This window comes from Rhinopithecus roxellana, chromosome 6 (genome assembly GCF_007565055.1).
Source record: "Rhinopithecus roxellana isolate Shanxi Qingling chromosome 6, ASM756505v1, whole genome shotgun sequence".
NCBI lineage: Eukaryota > Metazoa > Chordata > Mammalia > Primates > Cercopithecidae > Rhinopithecus > Rhinopithecus roxellana.
In genome coordinates, this window is record NC_044554.1 from 150,595,476 (window position 1) to 150,622,640 (window position 27,165).

Sequence of the window (27,165 nt, forward strand, 5' to 3'; positions counted from 1 at the left end):
GTTATTGAAGACTTAAGTGAGGTTACCACTAAGTGTGAATTGGAATAATTCAATTGAAACCCCTCTGGAAAAGTTTGATTTTCCTGTATACAATTCTGTTTTCCCTGAAAACTGTTTTTTAGCATCCAGGAGGGAGACCCTTGATGGTCTTGGGATGAATTTGACAGTTGGAATGTTTGGTCAGGAACAAAACTGGGATGGATGGATTATGTTGGAATTCAGTGAGGGCTGGGGTGAGAGTCACTCATGAGAACCAAGGTCTCTACCAGTGTACCATCTGACACCTTGCCTGTAGGCAGTGTGGTCTCATGTGAATCCTTGCTGTCAAGCTCAAGTCAATATGCCTCACTTAACTACAGGAAGTGAGATTTTGGTGCCATGAAAAACCAAATGACTGTTGCTTTAACCATTGCTTAAACAAATCTTTGTTTACTACATCCACAAGAAGTTGGTTACAATAAGCCAAAGCACATCAGACTGTATTTACATATATTTTGGAGTAGCTATTTACAGGCAAAGACTTTGAACTTCAGGGATGATATATAAGGTGTGTGTTCAGTTTAGTTTTTCCTTTTACTTTTTTTCAGTGAAGTTACTTACAGATTTGAGGACAAGATCCCAGACTAGTGACTCCAGAAATGGTAGCATTTTTCTCTCCTGTGAAATGAATGCTTTCTTTTTGGTTTCAGCTCAGCAGTTTAGATTGATGTGGCATATTATTTTGTGTTCTGTATCACGCATGTTTCTGAACACTTCTAAATGAGTTAACATTCTTTACTGTAAACTTAGAGGAAGTCATTGGATAGTGTCAAGGGATTGGAGAGAAGTTCAGAGAAGAGGAGCACCGTAGGCTGTGGTGAATTAAATAGTAGCTGCTGCAGGGCTTAATGCAAAGCGACTGATCTCAGGCATCCAACCTGTGTTTGTGTTCTGGCCCTGCCTGTATCCCCAACACTTACTCACCTTGGGTGTTAGGGAAATTAGGTAATTTATCAATTTTCTTATCCATAAAATGTGACTAATATCTATCACTTAGAGTTGTTTTCAGGATAAATTACATATTTATCACCAACCATAATGCCTGTCATATGGCAGGTACTCAAGAAATGGCTATTTTTATTAGTAAGAAGACTATTTGATTTTTTTTTTTTTAACAGTAAATACTATGTAGACTAGCCAGATTGGAAAAAGTTTGAGAGTGGAAAGGCTGTTAGTGTCACACTGTGAAATCTCCAGTGAGGGCTGCACGCAGACTACAAAGTGGGGAGATTGATAGGTGTGTAAGTGACGGTGGGCTTATGTGTTCTTTCTCCCCACCCTGTCCTGCAGGATGTGGACAAGTGGTCCTTTGATGTCTTTTCCCTCAATGAGGCCAGTGGAGATCATGCACTGAAATTTATTTTCTATGAACTACTCACACGCTATGATCTGATCAGCCGTTTCAAGGTCAGTACCTCTTTAGAAAGAAAAATAAATGGACTACGTGCATATGTTTATCCTCATATGACTTTTGGGTTCAGTCTCTTTTAATATGCAGAATGAAAACTGCTCCAGGCGACTCAGGAAGCACCCTTCGGATAGCCACTGCTGTGAATTCCTCTGTGGAGGGTGCTTTTGATTGCACTCTTGCTGGTGGGTCTCAGTGGCATGGGAGAGACCGGAGAGACCCATTTAGATTCTGGTCTTCCTGGAAGTACAACCCAAAGCCTGTAATAACCAAGCTCCCCATCAGGCTCTGCCCATAGGTCTCATTTCCACATAACTTTGTGTCCTATTGGCCAATGCTGTCAGAAGGACAGTAATGGAGACAGAGTGAGCATCTGCTGTCTCTGTAAATCCTTTTTTTCCCCACCACTTGTCTCATTCAGACAAATACTATCACTCATCATCTGTGACAGATCATTGGTATTTCCCAGCCATTCATGCTTCAAATTAATTCTTCAACTTTACATAAAGAACGTGAATTGTTTCCAGTGTTCAACTCCCTACAGCCTTCTAATATTGTAGACTCTCGAGGTCGGGTCAGATCCTCAGGGAGTTGATGTATTCATCTGCTAACATCTATAGTATCGAGCTCCTCTGACTTCCCTCATCAAAGGGATGAGGCTCTGGAAAACACAAGTCTTTTTCTCTACAGCATATTGATTTCTCCGGAGTTGTGGTTCTTTATATTCTCCTGGGGACTATGTATTTGGAGAGGTATCTATTTTTTTATTGGTACAAATATTGTATATATTTATAGGGTACATGTGATATTTTGTTACATGCATAGACTATGGAATTATCAAGTCAGGGTTTTTGGGGTGTCCATTACCTGCATTATTTATCATTTCTATGTGTTGGGAACCTTTCAAGTCCTCTCTTCTAGCTACTTTGAAATGCGCAATATGTTCTTGTTAACTGTAGTCACCCTACTCTGATACTGAACATTTGACTTTAATCCTTCTATCTAACTGTATGTTGGTACCCATTAACCAACTCCTCTTTATCACCAACCCCTTATACCCCCCCACACATCCCAGCCTCCAGTATCTATCATTCTACTCTCTAACTGTGTAAGGTCAACTTTTTTTAGCTCCCACATGTGAATGAGAGTATGTGCTATTTGTCTTTCCATGCTTGGATTATTTCACTTAATGTAATAACTTCCAATTCTATCTATGTTGCTGCAAATGACATGATTTCATTCTTTTTATGGCTGAATAGTATTCCATTATGTATGTATACCAGGTGTTCTTTATCCATTCATCCACTAATGGACACTTAGCTTGATTCTATATCTTAGCTATTGTGAATAGTACTGCAATAAACACGAGGGTGCCGATATCCCTTTGATAAACTGATTTCTTTTTTTTTTTGAGAAACCCCCACACTGTTTTCCATAGTGACTGTACTAGTTTACATTGCCACCAACATGGTAGAAGTGTTCCCTTTTCTCTACATCCTCACCAGCATCTTTTTTTTTTTTTTTTTAAAGCCATAATAGCCATTCTTACTGGGGAAAGATGATATCACATTGTGCTTTTGATTTTCATTTCCCTGATGATTAGTGATGACGAGCATTTTTTTCATGTACCCATTGTCCATTATATGTCTTCATTTGAGAAATGTCTATATATCTTTGGCCACTTTTTAATGGGATTACTTGTTATTTTTATCAAGTTGTTTGAGTTTCCTGTACATTTTGGGTATTAGTCCTTTGTCAGATAAATATTTTGCAAATACTTCCAAATACTTCTCCTATTTAACAGGTTGTCTCTTCACTCTGTTGATTGTTTCCTTTACTGTGCAGAAGATTTTTAGTTTTATATAGTCCCATTTGTCTATTTTTGTTTTTATTGCCTGTGTTTTTGAGGTCTTAGCCATAAAATCTTTGCCTAGACCAATTTCCTGAAGTGTTTTTTTCCTCTTGTAGTTTTATAGTTTTGAGTGTTATGTTAAAGTCCTTAATACATTTTGAGTTGATTTTTGTATATGATGAGAGATGGGTGTCTAGTTTTATTCCTCTACATATGGATATTCAATTTTCCCACAGTTTATTTCTTGAAGAAGGTGTCCTTTCTGTAAGTTTTTGTTGCCTTTGTCAAAAATCAGTTAGCTGCAAATATGTGGATTTATTTATGTGTTTCTTATTCTATTATATTGGAGTTTGTGTCTGTTTTTATACTAATACCATGCTGTTTTGGTTACTATAGCCTTGTAATGTGTTTTGAATTTATGTAGTGATGCCTCCAGCTTTTTTCTTTTTGCTCAGGATTGCTTTGGCTATTTGGGCTCTTCAGGGGCTCCCTATATATTTTTTCTATTTCTGTGAAAAATGACATTGGTATTTTATTAGGGATTGCATTAAATATGTAAATTACTTTGGGCAACTTGGTCATTTTAACAATATTAATTCTTCTGATCTATGAGCATGGGATGTCTTTCCATTTATTTGTGTCCTCTTCAATTTCTTTCATCATTGTTTTATAGTTTTCCCTAGAGAGTTCTTGTGCCTCCTTGGGTAAATTTATTCCTAGGTATTTTTTTTTTTTTTTTTTGGTAGCTATTGTAAATGATATTGCTTGCTTGATTTCTTTTTTTGGCTAGTGCATTGTTCACATATGGAAACACTACTGACTTTTGAAACTTTTATTTTATTATTTTAAATATAGGGATAGGATTGCACTATGTTGCCCAGGCTGATCTTGAACTACTGGCCTCAAGCAGTCAGCCTCCCAAAATGCTAGGATTACAGGTGTGAGCTGCTATGCCCAGCTGGTACTGATTTTTGTATGTTGATTTTGTATCCTGCAACTTTACTGAATTAATCAGATCTAAGACTTTTTTTTGGTGCAGTCTTTAGGTTTTTCTAGATATAAGATTATATCACCTGCAAAGAGAGAAAATTTGGCTTTATCTTTTCTAATTTGAACGTCCTTCATATCTTTCCTTTGCCTGATTGCTCTGGTTAAGACTTCAAGTACTATGTTGAATGGGGTGGTAAAAGTGGAGGTATTTATACTGTTCCAGTTCTTAGAGGAAAGCCTTTCAAAATTTCCCCATTCAGTATGAAGTTAACTGTGTGTTTTTATATATGATCTTTATTATATTGATATATGTTCTTTCAATTCCTAATTTGTTGAGAGTTTTTATCCTGAAGGGATATTGAATTTTATTGAATGTTTTTCTGCATCTATTGAGATTATCATATGGTTTTTGTCTTTCATTCTCTTGATATGTGGTGTATCATGTTTATTGATTTGCATATGTTGAACTATCCTTGCATCCTTGGAATAAATCATACTCGATCATGGTGTATAATCTTTTTGATGTGCTGCGGATTCAGTTTGCTAGTATTTTGTTGAGGATTTTTCATCTATGTTCATCAAAGATAGTGGCCTGTAGGTTTTTTTTATTGTTGTTGCATCCTTGTCTGGTTTTGGTATCAGGGAAATGCTGGCATTGTAGAATTAGTTAGGGAGAAGGAGAATTTGCCCCTCAATTTTTTGGAATATTTAGAGGAGAATTGATGTTACTTCTTCTTTGAAAGTTTGGTGGAATTTGATAGTGAAGCCATCAGGTCCTAGACTTTTCTTTTTCAGGAGAATTTGTATTACTGATTCAAACTCATTACTCATTATAGGTCTGTCCAGGTTTTCTATTTCTTCATGATTCAATTTTGGTAAGTTGTATGTGTTCAGGAACTTATCCATTTCCTCTAAGTTTTCCAGTTTGTTAATACACAGTTGTTCGTAATAGTCTCTGATGACCTTTGCATTTCTGTGGTATCAGTTGTAATATCTCCCTTTTCACTTCTGATGTTGTTTATTTGGATATTCTCCTTTTTTTCTTTGTTAGTCTAGCTGGCAGTTTATTTATTTTGATTGTGTTTTCAAAAAAATCAACTTTTCTCATTTCATTGCTCCATTGCAGTTTTGTTACTCTCTATTTCATTTAACTCTGTCTGATCTTCTTTATTTCCTTTTCTTACTAATTTGAGTTTGCTTTGATATTGCTTTCTTTTTCATTGAGGTGCAGTGTTAGATTGTTTATTTGGAATTTTTCTACTTTCTGAATGTACACATTTATTGCTAAAATTCCCTCTTAGGACTGCTTTTGCTGTATTCCATAGCTTTTGGTATGTTGTGTTTAGATATTCATTCGCTTTAAAAATGTTTTTATTTCCTCCTTAATTTCTTTCTGAATCCAATGGTAAGTCAGGACCATGTTGTTTAATTTCCATGTATTTGTAGTTCCCAAATTTCCTCTTGTTATTGATTTCTAGTTTTATTTTACTGTGATCTGAGAAGACACTTGATATTATTTTGATTTTTAATTTTTTGAGACTTATTTTGTGTCCTAACATATTGTCTAGGCTGGAGAATGTTCTTTGTGTTGATGAGAAACATTTGTGTTCTGTAGCTGTTGGGTAAAATATTCTGTAAGTGTCTATTAGGTTCATTTAGTCTAACGTGAAGTTTAAATCCAACTTTGTTAATTTTCTGTATAGATGTTCTGTTTGATGCTATGATAGAGTGCTGAAGCCTTAAACTGTTATTGTATTAGAGTCTATCTCTTCTTTAGGTCTAGTAATATTTGCTTTATACATTTGGGTGCTTCACTGTTGGGTATGTATATGTTTAGAAATGTTATATCCTCTTGCTGAATTGATTCTTTTTTCATTATACCATGACTTTCTTTGTCTCTTTTTACCATTTTTGACTTAAAGTCTGTTTTATGTGATACAAGTATAGCTACTCCTGCTTGCTTTTGATTTCCATTTGCATGGAATATTTTTTACGTCTTTTTCTTTTCAGTCTACATGTGTCTTTACAGGTGAAAAGAGTTTCTTATAGGCGACATATAGTTGGATCATGGATTTTTTTTTAATCCATTTAGTCAGTCTATCTTTTAAATGGGAATTTTAATCGATATACATCCAAGGTTGCTATTGATATGCGAGGACTTATTCCAGTCATTTTATTAATTAATTTCAGATTGTGTTATATGTCCTTTCTTACTTTCTTATTATTTATAATTGTGGTTTGATGGTTTTCTGTAGTGGTAACATTTGGGTCTTTTCTCTTCCTCATTTGTGTATTTGCTTTACCAGTGAGTTTTTACCTTTGGCATTTTCATGATGGTAGATATTGTTTCTTTATCTCCAGGTGTAAGACTCCCTTAAGCATTCACTGTAGGTCTGGTTGAGTGATGAGGAATTCCTTCTACAGTTGCTTGTGTGGGAAAGGCTTTATTTCTCCTTCATTAATGAAGAATACCTTTGCTGAATATAGCATACTTTATTGGCATTTTTTTTTTCTTTTAGGACTTTGAATCTATTATCCCATTATCTTTTTGTCTGTAGGGTTTCTAATGAGATATCTTCTGTTCATCTGATGAAGGTTTCCTTATAAGTGACTACATGTTTTTCCCTTGCTATTTTAAGAATTTTTTGGCTTTGATTTTGACAGTGTGACTCTTATGTGCTGTGGAGATCTTTTTGAATTGTATCTGTTTGAGAATCTTTGAGATTCCTGTGTCTGAGTGACTAAGTCTCTTTCTGCATTTGGGAATTTTTCCACTAGCATTTTGTTAAATAGGTTTTCTAACTCTTTTGTTTCCTCTTTGCTTTTGGGGACACTGAAAATGCAAATATTTTGTTGTTTAATGGTGTCCCATTTGCCACGTACGCTTTGTATATTCTTTTTTCTTTATTTTTGCCAGATACATTTTTTGTGAAGACCTGTTTTCTAGTTCTGAACTTTTTTCTTCTTGCTTGGTCTAGTGTACTGTTGAAAGTTTCAAATGTATTTTGTATTTCATTAAATGAATTCTTCCATTCCATAATTTCTCTTTGGTAATTTGTATGATAGCTAGCTCCTTGGTAAATTTATCATTAATATCCTGAATTGTTTTCTTGATTTCTTTGTATTACTTTTATATATTCTCTTGTATATCACTGAGCTTCTTTAGAATCGATAATTTGAATTATTTATCCAAGACTTCATAAATTTTGTTTTGATTGGGGTCTCTTGCTGGGTAATTAGTATGATCCTTTGGAAGTGTCATATTTCCTTGCTTTATAAATGTTTCTTGTGTCCTTATGTCAATATCTGTGCATCTTAACTGTCACTTCTTTCCATTTTTAACATTTGCTTTCACATGGGAAGAGTTTTTCCTGAAGACGTATCTATGATGTTGGTTGAGTAGAGAACTTTGGCTTTGATTCTGGGTGTGTGTAGTAGTAGAGTCTTTGTATGATTCCTTTGGCTGTAAACCATGTCAGCAGTGTACATGATTTTTTCAGTAGCTTAGAGTATAATTGTTAGTGGAGGCTCTGGTGAAGTTTCACTGGAGATGGGATGCAAGTTGGACCTGACCTTGGGCCCCATTAGTGGCAGTGGTGGGCCAAGCATGCCTGTCCCGTGCCTTGGGCCCCAGGGATTTCTACACTTGCACTGGTGTTAGCAGTTCCAAGAGGCCTGATTCTTGGTCTTCCAGGTGGCTTGCTCAGGAGCCAGTAGTGGCAGCAGTGGGCCAAGTGGATTGGGGCTTCTCAGTACCCTGAACAGTAGGCATGAGCATTGGAAGTAGCAGTGGTGAGACTAACCCCTCGGTTCCAAGCATCATAGAGGTGGCTACGACAGGCTGGGTGGGCCAGTCTCCAGGCTCACAGGTGGCATGTGCAGGTGGATGACAGCTGTGATGGGAGCATCAGTTTGAGTCGGCCTAATCTCAGGTGCTTGAGAGGAGTACTCAGTTCCCAATAGTGGTGGACTGGACTGGGCAGTCCTCAGGCCCCCAGATGGTGTGTTGAGGCACTGGAAAGTGTGGAGCTGGGCCTGTTGGATCTGCAGCCCTGCTACCATGGAGTGTGTGGTTGCTTTCAGTGGCAGCAGCTGTATACAGGTAACTGGGAGCATGCACTTCATTTGTGCTTTGGTCATGGCTGCAGCAGCCCTTCATGGAAGCTGTTGCAGGTGGGGGATTTTGTCCTTAGGGTGCATGAACATGCATGGTGGGTTTGTTCTTGGGGGAAGTGCAGTCTTTGCTGATGGTTCATACTTCAACCCTGGAGCAACAGCCAGCCTCAGTGGTGGCTGCAGGCAGAGAATGTCAGTGGGGCTCCCGAGATATGGAGATACAAGGACTAATGAGCCCCCAGGTAATATGCAGTCTGGTAGGGGCTGGGCTCTCAATATGGTGGCTTGCTGTCGCTGGTTAGGGGTTAGGGGATGTGTGGGACCCAGCATGAGCTCCCTGTATGGAGCAATGTCTTCATGCAATCTCCAGGCAGCTCCCTATCTTAGTCTCAGGGTCTGCCAGGGTTTAGGCTCTTTCTGGTAGCTAGGATGCAGGAGTCCAAGGTGGGAACGTGGACTGCTAGCAGTCACTCACTTACCTTTCTTTTCACTGAAGAGACAACCTCTCCAGGCTTTCAGCCAATCCATGCCTTGATTCCCTCTCCTTCTTTGCTTTAGGTGTTTCCTGTTACTTCTCTGTTGAATTCTAGTGTTGGATAATCTATTTGAAATGTGATTATCTACTTGCTATTTTGGTTCTTTTCTGTGGAGGAGGTGAGTGCCAGATGCCTATAGTTAAGCCGTCTTGAAACCCCTCCCACTGAGGAAATATGTCTTTGCATGACCACAAATACTTCCTGGCCATGGTCCTTAGGTCCTTAATTTTTCTTTGCATCGGAAATCTGTATGAAAATCTTGTGGATGCTGGAGAGGATGCTGGAGACTTTCCTTGGAACAAAGTTCCTGTGCACACACAGCCCTTTCAGCAAATCTTAGATCTCTATAAAACAACCCAAGGAGCCCAGTTTTTTTGGATTTTTATGTTTTAAAATGATAATGAATTCCTCTCTTACCTCTTAAAGGTCGTATTTAAATTTTTAAAAATCCACAAATGGTAAAATGGAAGAATACGACCAAGGGAGAACAGATTATGGAATCTCAGGAGCATTAACTTAGCATTTTCCTTATTATTATTATTTTTTTTACAAATGTAATTGTTAATCCTCAGGAAGACACATCCTCTCCTTTTCCTCTAGCCTTATATTGTATAATTTACCCAGAACCATGGAATGGATCCAAAAAACTAATACAATGAATGTTTTCTGGATGCCCTTATTTTGCCCTTATTTTGTACATGCATTTTGCAATGTTCTTCACTGCAATGTTACATAGAAAGGAAGGCATGTATATTATACATATTTCAGATGAAAGAACAAGTAATCTAATTGGAAATACTCTGAGTGACTGGTAGTTGCAAATAAAGGCTGAAGTATTTTATTCATTGAGAAATAAATGAATACATACTATGCAGCATATCTCATTTATTTGTAGGGAAAGAAAGTGCACAAAAATCATAAGTTATAAAATTATTGCAAAACAAATATAAACTGCCTGAAAACAATGCCCTTTGAAAGGAATGGTTATATACATTGGACACATAAGAAAAACAAAACAAAATCAAAACCCAAAACCAAGCAAAAGCAAAACTCAAAACCAAAATGTGATAGTCTGTTATACATGGGAACAGGAACAGGCTACGTTCTTATGTTTGTTACTTGGCAATTTATTATTGGTGACTTAGAATTTGGAAGATCTCTTTCTACTGATATTACATTACAAATAGTGAATGATTCCACAAACAGGTACTAATTATTAGTATTATTTTTGAATTCCTCAGTGTTGTTTACAGCATTGTTTGGTGTCCTGTGTAGCATCCTTTTTTCCCTTAGGGTTAGAGGGGAAGGTATTTAAGAGTAGATGAGGACAAGGAAATACAGAAAATTAACATAGTCACCAACAACTCAGTTTTCTGTGTGTGTATTAAAAATTACTGCTTTACATGTTAATAAAACTAAGTGTCTTAACATGATTAGATGTCATTTCTCAGGGATTCTGAAATGAGCAACAAAGAAAAATTTACAAGGTAGGCCATTCCTCAACCAAGGACTTCCTGTTAGATTTTCAAATTATCTGATAATTTTGTCAGTACTTTTTATTAACTGTGTAAAGTTCCGGCTTCCTCATATGTTTTGCCTTCAGAGAAAAAGCAGTCCTGGTGCCTTAGACATTTGTGTCTCCATTGAAAGCAGTGAAGTCACTAGTTAATTAGCCTTACTGCTCTCTTTCAGATCCCCATTTCTGCACTTGTCTCATTTGTGGAGGCCCTGGAAGTGGGATACAGCAAGCACAAAAATCCTTACCATAACTTAATGCACGCTGCCGACGTTACACAGACAGTGCATTACCTCCTCTATAAGACAGGAGTGGCGGTAAGTAGGGATAGGAACTCTTAAGCTCCCCAAAAGATGTAAGGATGAGTTTTCAATGGTGACTGTTCCAATTCTGATGAGTTGGAGGCCACAAGTCGTGCATTGTTTTATGGACTTCCTGTTTCCCAGGAGTAATCTAACCAATATGGAAAGTCTTGGAGTTCCCCATTGCCTCTGAAATTTTCTCCATCCTGAGCCTGATGAGATAAATACCTAGTAGTGATCTGCATCTTCACTGGGTTATAACCAATTTAAATATAATGACTACAACTAAATATGTATTTCTAGATATGGAGAGTGGTACTATTAACCTTTTGCTATGGTGAATAACAATGATATTCATGCATACTGAAATTGTATTCAATGTACTTGGCAACCATGTTATGCAAAGTTAGCTTTTGGTTTAAACCACTAGGTCTTTTTCACAGGGACTATGGTGATTCACATCCTCTTTGTATGCCTTTGACTATTTTAACCTAATGGTAAATCTTTTTTTTTTTTTTTTTTTTGAGACGGAGTCTCGCTCTGTCGCCCGGGCTGGAGTGCAGTGGCCGGATCTCAGCTCACTGCAAGCTCCGCCTCCCGGGTTTACGCCATTCTCCTGTCTCAGCCTCCCAAGTAGCTGGGACTACAGGCGCCAGCCACCTCGCCCGGCTAGCTTTTTTTGTATTTTTTAGTAGAGACAGGGTTTCACCGTGTTAGCCAGGATGGTCTCGAACTCCTGACCTCGTGATCTGCCCGTCTCGGCCTCCCAAAGTGCTGGGATTACAGGCTTGAGCCACCGCGCCCGGCCCCTAATGGTAAATCTTTACATCTAACCATTTGAAATGTTTCTTGCTTCTTTTGGCCCAACATTTTAGCTCTTTAGATGTTTTTTGTTTTGCTTTAAAAATTTTTTTTAAGAGATGGGAATCTCAGTCTGTCACCCAGGCTGGAGTGCAATGGAGAGATCATAGCTCACTGCAGCCTCGAACTCCTGGGCTCAAGTGGTCCTACTATCACAGGCTGCTGAGTAGCTGGGACTATAGGCACGCACCATCTTCAGTTGTTTTTGAATTTGCGTTCTGTATTTACTAACCTGCTCAACTTGGTTGTCTTTGCTTTTTTTTTTTCCTTGATGTAAGCCATTCATTTAAAAAGATAAAGCCATTAAAGGCAAAAACAGGTCCGTATGACTTTTTACTTTGAAATCTCCTTTAGAATTGACATTAAGATAGACATACTTTGGGTATAGTTATCAATTATTCCATAAACCCAGGGCACATTTGTTATCTTTTCCTTCAGTGCCTGTTGAAAGACTTGGCCTAATAGCTCACTGAATTAAAAATTGATTATGTGGGAGAAGTGTGGGCTTTGGAGCTAGATATAGTGGCTATAATTCCCTTCTTAATTGCTTGCTAGATATTGTGACCTATGATAAATTACTTGAGTCTCTGAGTGAAGACATCCTCATCTTTTAAAATGGTGAAAAATATTCCACTTTGTAGAAGTGCTCTGATGGTTAGGAATGAAGTATCAAAAATATTAAGTACTCGGCCTCCTGAAGGAAGCTCAACAATTAGGCATTATTGTTAAAACACTGCAGAATTTTCCTGAAACCTGTGATCATTTTTTCAGTTCTTCCTCATTATAAAGCTGATTTCTTAAAAATAGTATTTAAAACACTATCTTTGAAGTTAAGTTATAACAAGATTATAAAGGGAACATTTTTTACTCAATAAAAGATTTTTACCAAACATTTAGAGCAAGCATCATATTGAATGATGGTTCCATGAATACATGGAGCAAGACAGGGATACCCACATTAATACTCCCACTTGGCATTTTTCTGGACATCTCAACCTCAAGAATGCAGTATGCAATATGACATCTTCAAAAGTTGAAGATACGTTCTGTGAAATAATGTGATCATCTCCTTTAGAAAATAAAATAAAACCCTACAAATTCTTAGATCAAATAAAATACCTCAATAGGTCTAGATAAAAGAATTCTCCTATGCACTGGAAATTAATGAGTGTAATAGAAAAACATACATTCCCAACAGTTTTTAAAAAGCATATAAATCACCTATAAACAGCTTCAAAAACAATAAAAAGGAAGCTGTAAAACTAAATCAAAGGGCACAAAAATGATCTTTAAATAAATGGAAAAGGCATCATTTTTTAATGTGAGTGAAACCTCAGTACTGTATAGATGTCAATTTCCCTCAAAGTAATTTATAAATTCAAAGAAATACTAATTAAAGTTTCAAGGATCTTAATATGAAACATGATAATTTGAATCTGCAATTCATGTAAAATAGGTATTTCACAACCTTAGAAAAGACAATTTTGTAAAAGAATAATCTAACGGGGAATAGTTCTTACTCTCTTAGATATTAAAATATCTACTGAAGCTGAGCATGTGCCGTTTGTGAAAAAATAGGCAAATATATCAATAGAATTGATTAGAGTTTCAAAAAATAAACCCAAATGTTTATTGAGAACTTATATGCTGGGTCCTTTATTATAGGATGCTATAGACTGAATGTTTGTGTTCTCCCAAATTCCTCTGTTGAAATCCTAACTTCCAATGTGATGGTATTAGGTAATGGGGCCTAAGGGAGGTGACTAGGTCATGAGCGTGGAGCTGTCGTGAATGGGATCAGTGCCTTTATAAAGATGAGTTCCCTTCCCTCTTCTGCCGTGTAAGGACAGTCATCTATATAAATCCAGAAGCAGGCCCTCACCAGATGCCACATCTACCAGTGCCTTGATCTTAAGCTTCCCAGCCTCCAGAACTTTGGGAAATAAATTTCTGTTGTTTATAAGTCACCCAGCCTATGGCATTCAGTATCTTAAGCTTCCTAGCCTCCACAACTGTGAGAAATAAATTTCTGTCGTTTATAAATCACCCAGCCTGAGGGGTGAGGCAAGATGGCCGAATAGGAACAGCTCCAGTCTCCAACTCCCAGCGCGAGTGACATAGAAGACCGGTGATTTCTGCATTTTCAACTGAGGTACTGGGGTCATCTCACTAGGGAGTGCCGGACAATCGGTGCTGGTCAGCTGCTGCAGCCTGACCAGCGAGAGCTGAAGCAGGGTGAGGCATCGCCTCACCTGGGAAGCGCAAGGGGGAAGGGAATCCCTTTTCCTAGCGAGGGGAACTGAGACACACAACACCTGGAAAATTGGGTAACTCCCACCCCAATACTGCTCTTTAAGCAAACAGGCACACCAGGAGAATATATCCCACACATGGCCGGGAGGGTCCCACGCCCACAGAGCCTCTCTCATTGCTAACACATCAGTCTGCGGTGATCTAACCGCAAGGCAGCAGCGAGGCTGGGGGAGGGGTGCCCGCCATTGCTGAGGCTTAAGTAGGTAAACAAAGCCACTGGGAAGCACGAACTGGGTGGAGCTCACAGCAGCTCAGGGAAACCTGCCTGTCTCTGTAGACTCCACCTCTGGGGACAGGGCATAGCTAAACAACAACAAAAAAAAAAGCAGCAGAAACCTCTGCAGACACAAACGACTCTGTCTGACAGCTTTGAAGAGAGCAGTGGATATCCCCACACGGAGGGTGAGATCTGAGAAGGGACAAACTGCCTGCTCAAGTGGGTCCCTGACCCCTGAGTAGCCTAACTGGGAGACATCCCCCACAAGGGGCAGTCTGACATCCCACACCTCACAGGGTGGAGTACACCCCTGAGAGGAAGCTTCCAAAGTAAGAATCAGACAGGTACACTCGCTGTTCAGTCATATTCTATCTTCTGCAACCTCTGCTGCTGATACCCAGGCAAACAGGGTCTGGAGTGGACCTCAAGCAGTCTCCAAGAGACCTACAGCTGAGGGTCCTGACTGTTAGAAGGAAAACTATCAAACAGGAAGGACACCTATACCAAAACCCCATCAGTACGTCACCATCATCAAAGACCAGAGACAGATAAAACCACAAAGATGGGGAAAAAGCAGGGCAGAAAAGCTGGAAATTCAAAAAATAAGAGCGCATCTCCCCCTGCAAAGGAGCGCAGCTCATCGCCAGCAACGGATTGAAGCTGGTCAGAGAATGACTTTGACGAGATGAGAGAAGAAGGCTTCAGTCCATCAAACTTCTCAGAGCTAAAGGAGGAATTACGTACCCAGCGCAAAGAAACTAAAAATCTTGAAAAAAGAGTGGAAGAATTGATAGCTAGAATAATTAATGCAGAGAAGGTCATAAACGAAATGACAGAGATGAAAACCATAACACGAGAAATACGTGACAAATCCACAAGCTTCAGTAACTGACTCTATCAACTGGAAGAAAGAGTATCAGCGATTGAGGATCAAATGAATGAAATGAAGCGAGAAGAGAAACCAAAAGAAAAAAGAAGAAAAAGAAATGAACAAAGCCTGCAAGAAGTATGGGATTATGTAAAAAGACCAAATCTACGTCTGATTGGGGTGCCTGAAAGTGAGGGGGAAAACGGAACCAAGTTGGAAAACACTCTTCAGGATATCATCCAGGAGAACTTCCCCCACCTAGTAGGGCAGGCAAACATTCAAATTCAGGAAATACAGAGAACGCCACAAAGATACTCCTCGAGAAGAGCAACTCCAAGACACATAATTGCCAGATTCACCAAAGTTGAAATGAAGGAAAAAATCTTAAGGGCAGCCAGAGAGAAAGGTCGGGTCACCCACAAAGGGAAGCCCATCAGACTAACAGCAGATCTCTCGGCAGAAACTCTACAAGCCAGAAGAGAGTGGGGGCCAATATTCAACGTTCTTAAAGAAAAGAATTTTAAACCCAGAATTTCATATCCAGCCAAACTAAGTTTCATAAGTGAAGGAGAAATAAAATCCTTTACAGATAAGCAAATGCTTAGAGATTTTGTCACCACCAGGCCTGTCTTACAAGAGACCCTGAAGGAAGCCCTAAACATGGAAAGGAACAACCGGTACCAGCCATTGCAAAAACATGCCAAAATGTAAAGACCATCAAGGCTAGGAAGAAACTGCATCAACTAACGAGCAAAATAACCAGTTAATATCATAATGGCAGGATCAAGTTCACACATAACAATATTAACTTTAAATGTAAACGGACTAAATGCTCCAATTAAAAGACACAGACTGGCAAACTGGATAAAGAGTCAAGACCCATTAGTCTGCTGTATTCAGGAGACCTATCTCACATGCAGACACATACATAGGCTCAAAATAAAGGGATGGAGGAAGATCTACCAAGCAAATGGAGAACAAAAAAAAGCAGGGGTTGCAATACTAGTTTCTGATAAAACAGACTTTAAACCATCAAAGATCAAAAGAGACAAAGAAGGCCATTACATAATGGTAAAGGGATCAATTCAACAGGAAGAGCTAACTATCCTAAATATATATGCACCCAATACAGGAGCACCCACATTCATAAAGCAAGTCCTTAGAGACTTTCAAAGAGACTTAGACTCCCATACAATAATAATGGGAGACTTCAACACTTCACTGTCAACATTAGACAGATCAACGGACAGAAAGTTAACAAGGATATCCAGGAATTGAATTCATCTCTGCACCAAGCAGACCTAATAGACATCTATAGAACTCTCCACCCCAAATCAACAGAAAATACATTCTTCTCAGCACCACATCACACGTATTCCAAAATTGACCACATAATTGGAAGTAAAGCACTCCTCAGCAAATGTAAAAGAACAGAAATTATAACAAACTGTCTCTCAGACCACAGTGCAATCAAACTAGAACTCAGGACTAAGAAACTCAATCAAAACCGCTTAACTACATGGAAACTGAACAACCTGCTCCTGAATGACTACTGGGTACATAACGAAATGAAGGCAGAAACAAAGATGTTCTTTGAAACCAATGAGAACAAAGATACAACATACCAGAATCTCTGGGACACATTTAAAGCAGTGTGTAGAGGGAAATTTATAGCACTAAATGCCCACAAGAGAAAGCAGGAAAGATCTAAAATTGACACTCTAACATCACAATTAAAAGAACTAGAGAGGCAAGAGCAAACACATTCAAAAGCTAGCAGAAGGCAAGAAATAGCTAAGATCAGAGCAGAACTGAAGGAGATAGAGACACAAAAAACCCTCCAAAAAATCAATGAATCCAGGAGTTGGTTTTTTGAAAAGATCAACAAAATTGACAGACCGCTAGCAAGACTAATAAAGAAGAAAAGAGAGAAGAATCAAATAGACGCAATAAAAAATGATAAAGGGGATATCACCACCGACCCCACAGAAATACAAACTACCATCAGAGAATACTATAAACACTGCTATGCAAATAAACTAGAAAATCTAGAAGAAATGGATAATTTCCTGGACACTTACACTCTTCCAAGACTAAACCAGGAAGAAGTTGAATCCCTGAATAGACCAATAGCAGGCTCTGAAATTGAGGCAATAATTAATAGCCTACCAACCAAAAAAAGTCCAGGACCAGATGGATTCACAGCTGAATTCTACCAGAGGTACAAGGAGGAGCTGGTACCATTCCTTCTGAAGCTATTCCAATCAATAGAAAAAGAGGGAATCCTCCCTAACTCATTTTATGAGGCCAACGTCATCCTGATATCAAAGCCTGGCAGAGACACAACAAAAAAAGAGAATTTTAGACCAATATCCCTGATGAACATCGATGCAAAAATCCTCAATAAAATACTGGCAAACCAGATTCAGCAGCACATCAAAAAGCTTATCCATCATGATCAAGTGGGCTTCATCCCTGGGATGCAAGGCTGGTTCAACATTCGCAAATCAATAAATGTAATCCAGCATATAAACAGAACCAAAGACAAGAACCACATGATTATCTCAATAGATGTAGAAAAGGCTTTTGACAAAATTCAACAGCCCTTCATGCTAAAAACAGTCAATAAATTCGGTATTGATGGAACATACCTCAAAATAATAAGAGCTATTTATGACAAACCCACAGCCAATATCATACTGAATGGGCAAAAACTGGAAAAATTCCCTTTGAAAACTGGCACAAGACAGGGATGCCCTCTCTCACTGCTCCTATTCAACATGTGTTGGAAGTTCTGGCTAGGGCAATCAGGCAAGAGAAAGAAATAAAGGGTATTCAGTTAGGAAAAGAAGAAGTCAAATTGTCCCTGGTTGCAGATGACATGATTGTATATCTAGAAAACCCCATTGTCTCAGCCCAAAATCTCCTTAAGCTGATAAGCAACTTCAGCAAAGTCTCAGGATACAAAATTAATGTGCTAAAATCACAAGCATTTTTATACACCAGTAACAGACAAACAGAGAGCCAAATCAGGAATGAACTTCCATTCACAATTGCTTCAAAGAGAATAAAATACCTAGGAATCCAACTTACAAGGGATATAAAGGACCTCTTCAAGGAGAACTACAAACCACTGCTCAGTGAAATAAAAGAGGACACAAACAAATGGAAGAACATACCATGCTCATGGATAGGAAGAATCAATATCGTGAAAATGGCCATACTGCCCAAGGTAATTTATAGATTCAATGCCATACCCATCAAGCTACCAATGAGTTTCTTCACAGAATTGGAAAAAACAGCTTTAAAGTTCATATGGAACCAAAAAAGAGCCCACATTGCCAAGACAATCCTAAGTCAAAAGAACAAAGCTGGAGGCATCACGCTACCTGACTTCAAACTATACTACAAGTCTACAGTAACCAAAACAGCATGGTACTGGTACCAAAACAGAGATATAGACCAATGGAACAGAACAGAGTCCTCAGAAATAATACCACACATCTACAGCCATCTGATCTTTGACAAACCTGAGAAAAACAAGAAATGGGGAAAGGATTCCCTATTTAATAAATGGTGCTGGGAAAATTGGCTAGCCATAAGTAGAAAGCTGAAACTGGATCCTTTCCTTACTCCTTATACGAAAATTAATTCAAGATGGATTAGAGACTTAAATGTTAGACCTAATACCATAAAAACCCTAGAAGAAAACCTAGGTAGTACCATTCAGGACATAGGCATGGGCAAGGACTTCATGTCTAAAACACCAAAAGCAATGGCAGCAAAAGCCACAATTGACAAATGGGATCTAATTTAACTAAAGAGCTTCTGCACAGCAAAAGAAACTACCATCAGAGTGAACAGGCAACCTACAGAATGGGAGAAAATTTTTGCAATCTACTCATCTGACAAAGGGCTAATATCCAGAACCTACAAAGAACTCAAACAAATTTACAAGAAAAAAACAACCCCATCAAAAAGTGGGGAAAGGATATGAACAGACATTTCTCAAAAGAAGACATTCATACAGGCAACAGACACATGAAGAAATGCTCATCATCACTGGCCGTCAGAGAAATTCAAATCAAAACCACAATGAGATACCATCTCACACCAGTTAGAATGGCAGTCATTCAAAAGTCAGGAAACAACAGGTGCTGGAGAGGATGTGGAGAAATAGGAACACTTTTACACTGTTGGTGGGATTGTAAACTAGTTCAACCATTATGGAAAACAGTATGACAATTCCTCAAGGATCTAGAACTAGATGTACCATATGACCCAGCCATCCCACTACTGGGTATATACCCAAAGGATTATAAATCATGCTGCTATAAAGACACGTGCACACGTATGTTTATTGCGGCACTATTCACAATAGCAAAGACTTGGAATCAACCCAAATGTCCATCTGTGACAGACTGGATTAAGAAAATGTGGCACAGGGAGCAAGATGGCCGAATAGGAACAACTCCAGTCTCCAACTCCCAGCGCGAGCGACACAGAAGACCGGTGATTTCTGCATTTTCAACTGAGGTACTGGGGTCATCTCACTAGGGAGTGCCGGACAATCGGTGCTGGTCAGCTGCTGCAGCCTGACCAGCGAGAGCTGAAGCAGGGCGAGGCATCGCCTCACCTGGAAGCGCAAGGGGGAAGGGGATCCGTTTTCCTAGCCAGGGGAACTGAGACACACAACACCTGGAAAATCGGGTAACTCCCACCCCAATACTGCGCTGTAAGCATACAGGCATTCCAGGAGAATATATCCCACACCTGGCCGGGAGGGTCCCACGCCCACGGAGCCTCCCTCACTGCTAACACAGCAGTCTGCCGCGATCTATCCGCAAGGCAGCAGCGAGGCTGGGGGAGGGGCGCCCGCCATTGCTGAGGCTTAAGTAGGTAAACAAAGCCGCTGGGAAGCTCGAATTGGGTGGAGCTCACAGCAGCTCAAGGAAGCCTGCCTGTCTCTGTAGTCTCCACCTCTGGGGACAGCGCACAGCTGAAGACCAACAGGGGAAGTAGCGGGAGCCGGTGCAGACGCGAACGACTCTGTCTGACAGCTTTGGGGAGAGCCGCGGATCTCCCAACGCGGAGGTTGAGATCTGAGAACGGACAGACTGCCTGCTCAGGTGTGTCCCTGACCCCTGAGTAGCCTAGCTGGGAGAAATCCCCCACTAGGGGCAGTCTGACACCCCACACCTCACAGGGTGGAGTACACCCCTGAGAGGACACTTCCAAAGGAAGAATCAGACAGGTACACTCGCTGTTCAGCAATATTCTATCTTCGGCAACCTCTGCTGCTGATACCCAGGCAAACAGGGTCTGGAGTGGACCTTAAGCAATCTCCAACAGACCAACAGAGAGTCCTTCTGACTGTCAGAAGGAAAACTATCAAACAGGAAGGACACCTATACCAAAACCCCATCAGTTCGTCACCACCATCAAAGACCAGAGACAGATAAAACCACAAAGATGGGGAAGAAGCAGGGCAGAAAAGCTGGAAATTCAAAAAATAAGAGCGCATCTCCCCCTGCAAAGGAGCGCAGCCCATCACCAGCAACGGATCAAAGCTGGTCAGAGAATGACTTGGACGAGAGGAGAGAAGAAGGCTTCAGTCCATCAAACTTATCAGAGCTAAAGGAGGAATTACGTACCCAGCGCAAAGAAACTAAAAATCTTGAAAAAAGAGTGGAAGAATTGACAGCTAGACTCATTAATGCAGAGAAGATCATAAACGAAATGACAGAGATGAAAACCATGACACGAGAAATACGTGACAAATGCACAAGCTTCAGTAACCGACTCGATCAACTGGAAGAAAGAGTATCAGCGATTGAAGATCAAATGAATGAAATGAAGCGAGAAGAGAAACCAAAAGAAAAAAGAAGAAAAAGAAATGAGCAAAGCCTGCAAGAAGTATGGGATTACGTAAAAAGACCAAATCTACGTCTCACTGGGGTGCCTGAAAGTGAGGGGGAAAATGGAACCAAGTTGGAAAACACTCTTCAGGATATCATCCAGGAGAACTTCCCCAACCTAGTAGGGCAGGCCAACATTCAAATTCAGGAAATACAGAGAACGCCACAAAGATACTCCTCCAGAAGAGCAACTCCAAGACACATAATTGCCAGATTCACCAAAGTTGAAATGAAGGAAAAAATCTTAAGGGCAGCCAGAGAGAAAGGTCGGGTCACCCACAAAGGAAAGCCCATCAGACTAACAGCAGATCTCTCGGCAGAAACTCTACAAGCCAGAAGAGAGTGGGGGCCAATATTCAACGTTCTTAAAGAAAAGAATTTTAAACCCAGAATTTCATATCCAGCCAAACTAAGTTTCATAAGTGAAGGAGAAATAAAATCCTTTACAGATAAGCAAATGCTTAGAGATTTTGTCACCACCAGGCCTGCCTTACAAGAGACCCTGAAGGAAGCCCTAAACATGGAAAGGAACAACCGGTACCAGCCATCGCAAAAACTTGGCAAATTGTAAAGACCATCGAGGCTAGGAAGAAACTGCATCAACTAACGAGCAAAATAACCAGTTAATATCATAATGGCAGGATCAAGTTCACACATAACAATATTAACCTTAAATGTTAATGGACTAAATGCTCCAATTAAAAGACACAGACTGGCAAACTGGATAAAGAGTCAAGACCCATCAGTCTGCTGTATTCAGGAGACCCATCTCACATGCAGAGACATACATAGGCTCAAAATAAAGGGATGGAGGAAGATCTACCAAGCAAATGGAGAACAAAAAAAAGCAGGGGTTGCAATCCTAGTCTCTGATAAAACAGACTTTAAACCATCAAAGATCAAAAGAGACAAAGAAGGCCATTACATAATGGTAAAGGGATCAATTCAACAGGAAGAGCTAACTCTCCTAAATATATATGCACCCAATACAGGAGCACCCAGATTCATAAAGCAAGTCCTTAGAGACTTACAAAGAGACTTAGACTCCCATACAATAATAATGGGAGACTTCAACACTCCGCTGTCAACATTAGACAGATCAACGAGACAGAAAGTTAACAAGGATATCCAGGAATTGAACTCATCTCTGCACCAAGCGGACCTAATAGACATCTATAGAACTCTCCACCCCAAATCAACAGAATATACATTCTTCTCAGCACCACATCGCACTTATTCCAAAATTGACCACATAATTGGAAGTAAAGTACTCCTCAGCAAATGTAAAAGAACAGAAATTATAACAAACTGTCTCTCAGACCACAGTGCAATCAAACTAGAACTCAGGACTAAGAAACTCAATCAAAACCGCTCAACTACATGGAAACTGAACAACCTGCTCCTGAATGACTACTGGGTACATAACGAAATGAAAGCGGAAATAAAGATGTTCTTTGAAACCAATGAGAACAAAGATACAACATACCAGAATCTCTGGGACACATTTAAAGCAGTGTGTAGAGGGAAATTTATAGCACTAAATGCCCACAAGAGAAAGCAGGAAAGATCTAAAATTGACACTCTAACATCACAATTAAAAGAACTAGAGAGGCAAGAGCAATCACATTCAAAAGCTAGCAGAAGGCAAGAAATAACTAAGATCAGAGCAGAACTGAAGGAGATAGAGACACAAAAAACCCTCCAAAAAATCAATGAATCCAGGAGTTGGTTTTTTGAAAAGATCAACAAAATTGACAGACCGCTAGCAAGGCTAATAAAGAAAAAAAGAGAGAGGAATCAAATAGATGCAATAAAAAATGATAAAGGGGATATCACCACTGACCCCACAGAAATACAAACTACCATCAGAGAATACTATAAACGCCTCTACGCAAATCAACTAGAAAATCTAGAAGAAATGGATAATTTCCTGGACACTTACACTCTCCCAAGGCTAAACCAGGAAGAAGTTGAATCCCTGAATAGACCAATAGCAGGCTCTGAAATTGAGGCAACAATTAATAGCCTACCCACCAAAAAAAGTCCAGGACCAGATGGATTCACAGCTGAATTCTACCAGAGGTACAAGGAGGAGCTGGTACCATTCCTTCTGAAACTATTCCAATCAATAGAAAAAGAGGGAATCCTCCCTAACTCATTTTATGAGGCCAACATCATCCTGATACCAAAGCCTGGCAGAGACACAACAAAAAAGAGAATTTTAGACCAATATCCCTGATGAACATTGATGCAAAAATCCTCAATAAAATATTGGCAAACCGGATTCAGCAGCACATCAAAAAGCTTATCCACCATGATCAAGTGGGCTTCATCCCTGGGATGCAAGGCTGGTTCAACATTCGCAAATCAATAAACGTAATCCAGCATATAAACAGAACCAAAGACAAGAACCACATGATTGTCTCAATAGATGCAGAAAAGGCTTTTGACAAAATTCAACAGCCCTTCATGCTAAAAACGCTCAATAAATTCGGTATTGATGGAACGTACCTCAAAATAATAAGAGCTATTTATGACAAACCCACAGCTAATATCATACTGAATGGGCAAAAACTGGAAAAATTCCCTTTGAAAACTGGCACAAGACAGGGATGCCCTCTCTCACCACTCCTATTCAACATAGTGTTGGAAGTTCTGGCTAGGGCAATCAGGCAAGAGAAAGAAATCAAGGGTATCCAGTTAGGAAAAGAAGAAGTCAAATTGTCCCTGTTTGCAGATGACATGATTGTATATTTAGAAAACCCCATCGTCTCAGCCCAAAATCTCCTTAAGCTGATAAGCAACTTCAGCAAAGTCTCAGGATACAAAATTAATGTGCAAAAATCACAAGCATTCTTATACACCAGCAACAGACAAGCAGAGAGCCAAATCAGGAATGAACTTCCATTCACAATTGCCTCAAAGAGAATAAAATACCTAGGAATCCAGCTTACAAGGGATGTAAAGGACCTCTTCAAGGAGAACTACAAACCACTGCTCAGTGAAATCAAAGAGGACACAAACAAATGGAAGAACATACCATGCTCATGGATAGGAAGAATCAATATCGTGAAAATGGCCATACTCCCCAAGGTTATTTATAGATTCAATGCCATCCCCATCAAGCTCCCAATGACTTTCTTCACAGAATTGGAAAAAACTGCTTTAAAGTTCATATGGAACCAAAAAAGAGCCCGCATTGCCAAGACAATCCTAAGTCAAAAGGACAAAGCTGGAGGCGTCACGCTACCTGACTTCAAACTATACTACAAGGCTACAGTAACCAAAACAGCATGGTACTGGTACCAAAACAGAGATATAGACCAATGGAACAGAACAGAGTCCTCAGAAATAATACCGCACATCTACAGCCATCTGATCTTTGACAAACCTGAGAGAAACAAGAAATGGGGAAAGGATTCCCTATTTAATAAATGGTGCTGGGAAAATTGGCTAGCCATAAGTAGAAAGCTGAAACTGGATCCTTTCCTTACCCCTTATACGAAGATTAATTCAAGATGGATTAGAGACTTAAATGTTAGACCTAATACCATAAAAACCCTAGAAGAAAATCTAGGTAGTACCATTCAGGACATAGGCATGGGCAAGGACTTCATGTCTAAAACACCAAAAGCAACGGCAGCAAAAGCCAAAATTGACAAATGGGATCTAATTAAACTAAAGAGCTTTTGCACAGCAAAAGAAACTACCATCAGAGTGAACAGGCAACCTACAGAATGGGAGAAAATTTTTGCAACCTACTCATCTGACAAAGGGCTAATATCCAGAATCTACAAAGAACTCAAACAAATATACGAGAAAAAAACAAACAACCCCATCAAAAAGTGGGGAAAGGATATGAACAGACATTTCTCAAAAGAAGATATTCATACAGCCAACAGACACATGAAAAAATGCTCATCATCACTGGCCATCAGAGAAATGCAAATCAAAACCACAATGAGATACCATCTCACACCAGTTAGAATGGCAATCATTAAGAAGTCAGGAAACAACAGGTGTTGGAGAGGATGTGGAGAAATAGGAACACTTTTACACTGTTGGTGGGATTGTAAACTAGTTCAACCATTATGGAAAACAGTATGGCAATTCCTCAAGGATCTAGAACTAGATGTACCATATGACCCAGCCATCCCACTACTGGGTATATACCCAAAGGATTATAAATTAGTCTACTACAAAGACACATGCACACGTATGTTTATTGCGGCACTATTCACAATAGCAAAGACTTGGAATCAACCCAAATGTCCATCTGTGACAGACTGGATTAAGAAAATGTGGCACATATACACCATGGAATACTATGCAGCCATAAAAAAGGATGAGTTTGCGTCCTTTGTAGGGACATGGATGCAGCTGGAAACCATCATTCTTAGCAAACTATCACAAGAAGAGAAAACCAAACACCGCATGTTCTCACTCATAGGTGGGAACTGAACAATGAGATCACTTGGACTCGGGAAGGGGAACATCACACACTGGGGTCTATCATGGGGAGGGGGGAGGAGGGAGGGATTGCATTGGGGAGTTATACATGATATAAATGATGAATTGATGGGTGCTGACGAGTTGATGGGTGCAGCACACCAACATGGCATAAGTATACATATGTAACAAACCTGCACGTTATGCACATGTACCCTAGAACTTAAAGTATAATTAAAAAAAAAAAAAAAAAAAAAAAAAAAAGAAAGTAAAATAAAAACACTTATTTTTCTTAAAAAAAAAAAAAAAAAAAAAAGAAAAGAAAAGAAAATGTGGCACATATACACCATGGAATACTATGCAGCCATAAAAGAGGATGAGTTTGCATCCTTTGTAGGGACATGGATGCAGCTGGAAACCATCATTCTTAGCAAACTATCACAAGAACAGAAAACCAAACACCGCATGTTCTCACTCATAGGTGGGAACTGAACAATGAGATCACTTGGACTCGGGAAGGGGAACATCACACACCGGGGCCTATCATGGGGAGGGGGGAAGGGGGAGTGGGGAGGGATTGCATTGGGAGTTGTACCTAATATAAATGACGAATTGATGGGTGCTGACGAGTTGATGGGTGCAGCACACCAACATGGCACAAGTATCCGTATGTAACAAACCTGCACGTTATGCACCTGTACCCTGGAACTTAAAGTATAATAATAAAAAATAAAAAAATAATAAAAAAAAGAAAATAGTTACTGAGGTTTGGCTTATGTCAAATAACAGCCAATCTCTATTACAAGGAATAAGTTACAAAATAGTCCTTATAAATACCCTTGTGAAATTTTACATGTGCTACATATCACCTTGTTTTATATCCTAAGAGTTGTGTCAATGTGTTCATTGAGAATTTAAATAAGTGACTTATTGCACCATATTAGCAATTTAATTTGATTCCAGTTTTAAATACTGATTATCAGCAAAAAATTGTGGTTATGCTTTGTCTCTTACAATTAGAGATGGTGGTGGGGAGAGAGAGAGAAAGAAAGAAGAGAAAAAGAGAATATATCTTAAAATCTTTTTTTTTTCTATCTTTCAACACATTCCAAATTCTTATGATACTACAAATGATTAGGAAGGTATAGTTTTGCATGAAGCTGTTGGTTTATAGTAATTTGGCCTGACCATATGCACTCTCAGGAAAGTATTTGGATAAGGGCAACAATACTGCTATCTGTGAATCAAGATTTTTGCGATACTGTGAAGCCAAAACAACAAACTACAATCAAGTAATGCACTGTACCCAATGCTGATATAAGGCTGCAACCGTTATCCTTAATGCCTATCAAACTAGTTCCTAAAACCACACATCCTGTTCTATAGGATTTCCTTTATAAAAAGTAGGTGTTACAAATTATCATGACTTTTATGCAAATATGGCTTTTAATGTTTGTTCTAAAGTAATTTAAATAACTCTTTCACTTGTAGTTGTATATTTAGTATACAATTTAGTTGTATATTTAGTAATTTCATAATAGAAAGGTAAATGTCTGCCCCATCAATTTCAAATGATAAATTACTAAATGAAATTAAGCTAAATTCAGAATATATCCAATAACACAAGACCTTATACATAGGAAGCCTATCAAAGCACAAATTAAAGCAAAACATATTTCTTTATTACCGACATGTGACCTGTTACAGAAATCAGTTTTATACTTGAAAAAAAAACACCTTGACACATAATTATCACTACTGAAACTAGTATTCATCATTT

The 27,165-nt window shown here is 39.1% G+C and overlaps 1 protein-coding gene across 7 annotated transcripts in view; it reads left to right on the forward strand.

Annotated features, from left to right (window-relative positions):
• The window catches only part of PDE1C (phosphodiesterase 1C), a 569,208-nt gene that overhangs the window by 418,825 nt on the left and 123,218 nt on the right, over positions 1 to 27,165 (forward strand). For all 7 annotated transcript variants that reach the window (XM_010353320.2, XM_030933172.1, XM_010353326.2 and 4 more), the window contains 2 exons: positions 1,330 to 1,446; positions 10,634 to 10,774. In XM_010353320.2, the coding sequence (XP_010351622.1) occupies positions 1,330 to 1,446; positions 10,634 to 10,774 (258 nt within the window). The remainder of the gene's footprint in view (positions 1 to 1,329; positions 1,447 to 10,633; positions 10,775 to 27,165) is intronic.